The 8,920-nt window shown below is 43.6% G+C and overlaps 1 protein-coding gene across 1 annotated transcript in view; it reads right to left on the bottom strand.

Annotated features, from left to right (window-relative positions):
* Window positions 1-23: 23 nt before the first annotated feature.
* The window catches only part of ezrb (ezrin b), a 56,877-nt gene continuing 47,980 nt past the window's right edge, over window positions 24-8,920 (bottom strand). Inside the window, exons 12-15 of the mRNA XM_036984802.2 lie at window positions 8,130-8,290; window positions 5,323-5,415; window positions 4,366-4,638; window positions 24-1,678 (exon numbers count right to left, since the gene is read on the bottom strand). Coding sequence (XP_036840697.1) covers window positions 1,514-1,678; window positions 4,366-4,638; window positions 5,323-5,415; window positions 8,130-8,290 — 692 coding nt within the window. The 3' untranslated portion in view covers window positions 24-1,513. The remainder of the gene's footprint in view (window positions 1,679-4,365; window positions 4,639-5,322; window positions 5,416-8,129; window positions 8,291-8,920) is intronic.

Raw genomic sequence — 8,920 nt, 5'->3', positions numbered from 1 at the left:
AAGCAGAAAGTAAAAACACAGTATGAAGCTGTAATCATAGATCTTTATTGCCAATATGCTAAACACCTCATTATAAAATCCAGTTTAAATAATATGCCTTGGAAATGCTGCTAGCTACCGTGAACTGCATGGCAAAATGCTGCTAGCTACCGTGAACTGCATGGCAAAATGCTGCTAGCTACCGTGAACTTCATGGCAAAATGCTGCTAGCTACCGTGAACTGCATGGCAAAATGCTGCTAGCTACCGTGAACTGCATGGCATAATGCTGCTAGCTACTGTGAACTGCATGGCATAATGCTGCTAGCTACCGTGAACTGCATGGCATAATGCTGCTAGCTACCGTGAACTGCATGGCAAAATGCTGCTAGCTACCGTGAACTGCATGGCAAAATGCTGCTAGCTACCGTGAACTGCATGGCAAAATGCTGCTAGCTACCGTGAACTGCATGGAAAAATGCTGCTAGCTACCGTGAACTGCATGGCAAAATGCTGCTAGCTACCGTGAACTGCATGGCAAAATGCTGCTAGCTACCGTGAACTGCATGGCAAAATGCTGCTAGCTACCGTGGACTGCATGGTCTCCTTATGTTGATTTGATGACATACAGTGGAATATTTTCTAAAGTATAAAAAGAAAGTTATAATTTACAAATAAATCTCTTTAATTTACTGATCTAAAAGAAAACCTTATGGAACACAAAACTATCATTATTTTGGTTTATATAGAACCTGATACATTTTAAATGTTCTTGTGATCATTAGTAGAATAGCAGAAATATACAAACCAAGAGGAAATAACCCTTTTTTTAAATGAACCATTTATCGTATAAATATTAAACTATTCATGATTTCCCAGATACTGTAGAGCAATATTAAACATAAATGAAAGTGTTCAAATATTATGGAAAAACAATGAAACAGAACATAGTACACTTTTCTGCAAGTAAGAGTATGAAGTTAATATACTGTATGTTCCCCTTTCTGAGTGGTCCCTGTCAGAAAAAAATAAATATATATTACCCTTTTTCAAAATTGACACCATATTTAAGAAAACACCAAAAAGCAAGGCTCTGATTGGCTGTACTTGATGTCTATCAGGTGCACATCATGGCGTACTATTACTGTCTAGTCCCACACCTCTGGTTAAAAATAATGGTGAGTGATTTTGTTTGATCCATCAAATTACAAATAACCAAAACAGAAAGAAGATTTGTTATGCTAAAAGAAAATAATATATATTTTGGCACTAGTAAGTTTTCTTACAAGAATTTGATAAGCCTTTTTACAGGAGTAAGTTCTCACTAAGGGGGAACTGGTAAAAGTGGTGAGGCAGATGTGTGTATCACTCACTCTCTTTATACTGCTCCTGTGTGTGTGTGTGTGTGTGTGTGTGTGTGTGTGTGTGTGTGTGTGTGTGTGTGTGTGTGTGTGGCAGTGGAGGGATTAGTTCAGTGACCATTCAGAAAGGGTACGTGGCTGTGTGGCCCTCATGGCCTCTTGGGAGGGGCCTTCTTATAAGGCCTCAAACTCATCAATCCTCTGCTTGGTGTTGCCCGATCGGATCTGCCGCAGGGTCTTGTACTTGTCCCGGCCGGCGCGCACGTTCTCCGTGTGGAGCAGATCGTTCTGGGTATGCTTAGTGTCGTCGCGGGCCTGGGCCAGCTCCGAGCTCAGGGCCTGCAAGGAGGAACACGATGAGTCAAGAAGAAGTCAACCAGGGAGGAACATGCCAAGGACATGAGTGAACAACAGGACAACAAGCTGTTGAAGATCTGGATTTGAACCAGATCTTTATAATAATCCAATAAATATATCCAGAATATTCTATATATTACATTTAGACACTAATAGTACGTATGCATTGTGTTAAACGCTTCACTTCTGCTCAGAAGCCACGCTATTCTGAGAAACTACCACAATGCTGACAGAGAAATTCCTCTGCTAGAGCTGCTTATTCCAGACTGACAATGACACATTCTCCTGGAAGGGAAACTCGAGTTGTTAACCATATATTTTCACCTACCATTTTAGCTCCCTGGTAACATAATTTGAATGCCATATTTGGATAAGTAGTTTTCACCTATTAGTCTATAATTATCTGTTCTAGTGGACTACCGAGTAAATATACGAATATATGTAATTCTGTACCATCCAATCAGAATTAGCGATGTGACAAATGGGAAAATTTGTTTTGGAAAATTTGTTTTGGAAAACTGCATTTTTATCTGTTTTCCGTTAAAACAACAAGAGAAATTCATTTAATTCCACATGAATAAAAAATGCAGAATATGGTCCTATTTCGCATGGTGGTTCTATTGAGTATGTGGCTGCTAGGGGCAATGACGTTCTATCTATCTATCTCAGCCATAGGTTGAACCTCAAACCTAACACTTGAACCCTAAGCCCTTTATCACATGGCCACTTGCTGTTGTGTTCGATAGTGATCACAAATTTGTAAGTGTTTTGGGCTAAATGAGCATTGAGACGATGTCCAATCAACACTTTTTTGACGAGCATTGTCTCCCGCAACCTGTCTTGTGCATGACTCACTCGCCATGAAACAGTGAGAAAGTTGTAAAAACAAAATTACATCTCTCTACTCCTGCACAAAATATGTGCAAGTATATCGGTTGCCAGTGAACTCATCAGCTGATTTAGCTTGTTGTAGCTTGCCTGCTGCTAACTAGCTTCACTGACAAACGCAGGGATGGAATTTTAGCTAACTAGCTAAGGATGTTGGGCACTACTGATAAACAGTGTGTAGCTTGGCACTTAATTACGATAGTTTGACAGCTTGCTGATGAAGTTGTAGACATGTTCCCAGCAGTCATTCTGTACTTTAGCATGTTTCCAAAGCACCAATTGCCATGTTGTAACGTTGGATCAGCTAAAAGCGCAGCGCAGCAGCAGACACAATAGGGGCAGAGTAGGCTGTTCGCTGCTGTCGCTTGCCTTTCTAGGCCATTTTTCCACACGATGACGTGTGGAGTGCTTTATATCCGTGGTAAGTAATTTCAAAGACTCATATCTCCTACTAACTAACATCACTGTTGCATTAGCTATTTGTTTCATTTAAAATTGTCCCTTCGTGATGATGTTTGGGACCTGTTAGTAGTAGTTCTGTGACCTGTTCGTCATACCGCTCAGGAAGGAGACGTGTTCTGTCTCCTAGAGATGAACATACTTTGTGCGAAAAGTGGAAATCAATCCCAGAACAACAGCTAAGGACCTTGTGAAGATGCTGGAGGAAACAGTTACAAAAGTATCTATATCCACAGTAAAACAAGTCCGATATCGACATAACCTGAAAGGCCGCTCAGCAAGGAAGAAGCCACTGCTCCAAAACCTCCATAAAAAAGACAGACTTCGGTTTGCAACTGCACATGGGGACAAAGATCATACTTTTTGGAGAAATGTCCTCTGGTCTGATGAAACAAAAATAGAACTGTTTGGCCATAATTTCGTTTGGAGGAAAATGGGGGAGGCTTGCAAGCCGAAGAACACCATCCCAACCGTGAAGCACGGGGGTGGCAGCATCATGTTGTGGGGGTGCTTTGCTGAAGGAGGGACTGGTGCACTTCGCAAAATACATGGCATCATGAGGTAGGAAAATTATGTGGATATATTGAAGCAACATCTCAAGAAATCAGTTAACGATTGTCCATTTGGAAGACCCATTTCCGACCAATGACCCCAAGCATACTTCCAAAGTTGTGGCAAAATGGCTTGAGGACAACAAAGTCAAGGTATTGGAGTGGCCATCACAAAGCCCTGACCTCAATCCTATAGAACATTTGTGGGCAGAACTGAAAAAGCGTGGGCGAACAAGGAGGCCTACAAACCTGACTTAGTTACACCAGCTCTGTCAGAAGGAATGGGCCAAAATTCACCCAACTTATTGTGGGAAGCTTGTGGAAGGCTACATGAAACGTTTGACCCAAATTAAACAATTTAAAGGCTACCAAATACTAATTGAGTGTATGTAAACTTCTGACCCACTGGGACTGTGATGAAAGAAATGAACGCTGAAATAAATAATTCTCTCTACTATTTGTCTGACATTTGACATTCTTAAAATATAGTGGTGATCCTAACTGACATAAGACAGGGAATTTTTACTAGGATTAAATGTCAGAAATTGTGAAAAACTGAGTTTAAATGTATTTGTCTAAGGTGCATACAAACTTCTGACTTCAACTGTAGGTTGATTTTCAACCAGTAATATATGATTCAAGACTGAGTGATTTAATGAATTAATGATTTAAACAATCAATCAAGTGATCAATCAAGTGATACTCAACCCATTAAGCAACCCACCAATCCCTGCAAATTTGCACATCTTGCTGCAAACTAATTGCTCTTACCATGAGCTGCCTCTGCACACGCTCGTTCTTCTCGGCCTCGGTGAGGCGCTCCTCTTCCAGGCGGTGGTCGTTGAAGCCCTCGTTCTGCAGGTCGGCACTGTACGTGCTGTTGTTCTCGCTGTCGTTCTGCTCCTCCACCATCAAAAAGTCCTGGTTGTCCACAAACATGGGCACTTCCACGAACATGGGGGGAGGGGGCGCCTGAGTGGGGGCCGTCATCACCATTTGCAGCTCCTCCTTGGTCTTCAGCAGGTCGTCCTGGGCCTCCTGAGCCTGGGGGGGTGGGGTGGGAGGACAGGGAGAGAGAGAGGGTTATTACTACAGAACACTGTGGAATGCCCCACATTACAATGCAACCTGTTCTCATCTTGAGCCACAGCAAAAAGTGATTCCATGTCAACGGTAGAGTAACTACAGTTACTTGACTGTGTGACACAGGCTTAGACTCAATCAGATCAAGCGTTAACCGGCGATAGCCGACACCTGCATAGCTGATATATTGCCGTTGTCGGAGGTGTAACTACGTTGGTGCTGTCAAATCGGTGAGCAGCTGACCTTGTTCAATGTCACGAAGCCACAGCCGTCCCACTCTCGTTAGAAGTTCAGAGCGAGAAAATGTAGGCTATCAAGAAATAATAGCGCTCAAATTGAAAAATCATTCAACAAAGTAATTAGGATTTCTATCAGCCTAACAGAGGTGTAGATTACATCTCACATTCTGTGTTAATGCGACTCCATGCAGCCAATGGCAATATCCGCTTTAGGTATAGTGCAGGGAGCCGCTTGTGGATTTAACAGCTCTAATGCAGTTTCACCTCCGACACCGGCTAAAGCGGATCTGATTTAATAGAACCCTGATCGTGTGTGTGCGTGTGTGTGTGCATCCAACTGTGCGTGCTTGTGCATGCGTACATATGCGTGCATGCATTTGTTCATGTCTGTGTGTGGGCGACTCACCCTGTGTTGCCATGTGTCAGCCTCCTCCTCCTTGCGCCTCTTGGCCTCCTCCAGCAGGGCGATCCTAGCTGTGTGCTCTGCCAGCTCCGCGGCCTGAGAGAGACAACAGAGGAGAGAAGGGAAAGAGGTGAGGACTTACACATCTGGGAGAGACAAGGAGGAGGACAGAGGAGGAGGGCGACAGGTCACAGACAGTTGGGTACAGTACACAAAAGACTACAGGTCTGTGGGAAGGGATGGAGAGACATGGGTGGAGGGGATAGTGTGGAGGCCTACAGGTTTTAATTCAGGGCTGAGAGCATTACAGGGCGGAGTAGTCCAATCTGTCTCAACATGTGCTGGGGCTGGCCAGAGTCCAATCTGACTCAACATGTGCTGGGGCTGGCCAGACTACAATCTGACTCAACATGTGCTGGGGCTGGCCAGAGTCCAATCTGACTCAACATGTGCTGGGGCTGGCCAGACTACAATCTGACTAAACATGTGCTGGGGCTGGCCAGAGTCCAATCTGACTCAACATGTGCTGGGGCTGGCCAGACTACAATCTGACTAAACATGTGCTGGGGCTGGCCAGACTACAATCTGACTCAACATGTGCTGGGGCTGGCCAGAGTCCAATCTGACTCAACATGTGCTGGGGCTGGCCAGAGTCCAATCTGACTCAAAATGTGCTGGGGCTGGCCAGAGTCCAATCTGTCTCAACATGTGCTGGGGCTGGCCAGAGTCCAATCTGTCTCAACATGTGCTGGGGCTGGCCAGAGTCCAATCTGTCTCAACATGTGCTGGGGCTGGCCAGAGTCCAATCTGACTCAACATGTGCTGGGGCTGGCCAGAGTCCAATCTGTCTCAACATGTGCTGGGGCTGGCCAGAGTCCAATCTGTCTCAACATGTGCTGGGGCTGGCCAGAGTCCAGTCTGTCTCAAGTGCTGGGGCTAATAATCTGGTGATGAGGTATAATGACTTCAGTGTGGGCCATAGAGTTAGATAGAAGACTCATATTTGTATCTGTGCCAACCTGGCATCTCTGACAGCATGGGCAGCGCCATTTAAACGGATTATATTCATCTGGAGTCCTCTATCTGGTATGGTGTGGGCCATATAGTAGATACACCATTGTACCAGAGAGACCTGCAGTAGAGTACATTCAAGTAGAGTACAGTGCTTAGTGCTTATTGTAGGGCTCAGTACGCTGCTTTGTTGTTCACACACACACACACACACACACACACACACACACACACAGTGGGGATACTTGACCATAAAACACATCTGTCAAGTGTGTTCAGCTGTAAAATTGGTGTCTGGCCCAAAAAGGGCCAACACAGCCTCTATTGAAAACAGTCAACAGGTTGCTAGGCTAGACTGCTGCTTAGTCACTGGAGATTCCAGTCTACCTAGTTAAAGCTGAGGAGATGTTGAGAGAAACAGTAGATTGTGTTGTAATGTTCATGCCTGTGGTGCCTGTTGTATATATGGGTTCATAGCGAGGCATTACATGTTTGAGGAAAGCCCCATTAGAGCAAACCCTGTAGCGTATCCTACATTCTGTTTCTTCACAGAGACGGACCATTTTGGTGTTTTATAGTAGCTTATTGTCTGGTGTCTTTATCTGTTTATCATGACACATTGCTCTGTTATGGGGTTGGTTCAGAGTGGCTGTTGTCCCAACTTTTCCCTGTAAAAACAGCCTCAGTGTTCCACTGTCAATAGTCTTCTCCCTAGACTACAGGTTTACTGTCAGGTCTGTTACAGTGACCCTGTGTGTGGTCTGGTGCAGAGCAGGGTGGAGGGTGGAGGGTGCAGGGTGCAGGGTGCAGAGCAGGGTGGGGTGGACACTGTCTGGCATAAAGGGATGTAGTCCACTTTTACTGTGGTGAAGGACATTATTACAGTAAGGTACAGAGGCGCAGTCTTCAGTGCTGCATGGAGGAGTTAATTTCAGCTCTGCACAGTGCGCTAGTGAGGTGAGGTTTGGAGTTTTACATGTTGAAGAGGTGGTGTCTAGGCTTAAGCTCAGCAGGCTAACACAGTCTTGTGTCACAGATAGGTCAATTTCAGAATTGTACAGTATAGTAGGGTTATAGCAGGGTTTCAATTTGCTGTGACATGGTAGCGTTAATGTACAGTGAGGTAAGGTTATAAGGGGGTTGTGACATGGTAGCGTTATGGTACAGTGCAGTAAGGTTATAGGGGGGTTGTGACATGGTTGTAACATGATTCTGACATGGTTATAACATGGTTGTAAGATGTTATAACATGGTTGTAACATGTTGTAAGATGTTATAACATGGTTGTAAGATGTTATAACATGTCAGATGGTTGTAACATTGTTGTATGATGTTATATCATGGTTGTAAGATGTTATAACATGGTTATGGTTGTAAGATGTTATAACATGGTTATGGTTGTAAGATGTTATAACATGGTTATGGTTGTAAGATGTTATAACATGGTTGTAAGATGTTATAACATGGTTGTAACATGGTTGTAACATGATTCTGACATGGTTATAACATGGTTGTAAGATGTTATAACATGGTTATGGTTGTAAGATGTTATAACATGGTTATGGTTGTAAGATGTTATAACATGGTTGTAAGATGTTATAACATGGTTGTAACATGGTTGTAACATGATTCTGACATGGTTATAACATGGTTGTAAGATGTTATAACATGGTTGTAACATGTTGTCATAACATGGTTGTAACATGTTGTCAGATGGTTGTAACATGTTGTCAGATGGTTGTAACATTGTTGTATAATGTTATAACATGGTCGTATGATGTTTGTGTGGTGGTTCTCACCAGCTGCTCCTGGTTGTGCATCTGGTCCTGGGCGTGGCGGGCCAGCTCCTCCTTGGCCAGCAGGGCGGCCTGACGCTCAGCCTCCAGGCGGGCAGCCTCGTCCTCCGCCATCCTCCTCTCCACCTCCAGCTGCATGGCACGTTGCATCTGCTCCTGCAGGTCTGGAGTGGAGTGGAGTGGAGTGGAGTGGAGAGAGAGAGAGAGAGAGAGAGAGAGAGAATACAGAATATATATTTAATATTGAATACTGCACTGTTGTGAAGGGCTTGTAAGTTAAGCATTCCACTGCACTTGTGCATGTGACAAATAAAACGTGAAACTTGAAACTAATGTGGTTTCAGAGATGCTGGTTTAACACTTTTTCAGGCGTTGTGAGATCTGAAAGTAGCCTAACACGATACACAGACTAGTAAGGCATCAAAGATGACCTGGAAAACACCTAAAACACCCAAACACATGCTCCTCATGCAGGTCAGACTCAGAGAGACACTGACAGATAAAATACAAATACACCTCTGCAAGACAGAGATATTCATAAACACATATAGTAAATAGTACCAGACATACTACAGAACTATACAAAGGAACACATATAGTACTAGACATAGTATATAACTACACTAAGGAACACATATAGTACTAGACATAGTACATAACTACACTAAGAAACACATATAGTACTAGACATAGCACAGAACTACACTAAGAAATACATAAATTACTAGACATAGTACAGAACTACACTAAGAAACACATATAGTACTAGACATAGCACAGAACTACACTAAGAA

The sequence above is a fragment of the Oncorhynchus mykiss genome, chromosome 8 (genome assembly GCF_057628025.1).
Source record: "Oncorhynchus mykiss isolate SJ-2025 chromosome 8, ASM5762802v1, whole genome shotgun sequence".
In the NCBI taxonomy this organism is placed as follows: domain Eukaryota; kingdom Metazoa; phylum Chordata; class Actinopteri; order Salmoniformes; family Salmonidae; genus Oncorhynchus; species Oncorhynchus mykiss.
This window is presented reverse-complemented; position numbering and strand designations above follow the sequence as displayed.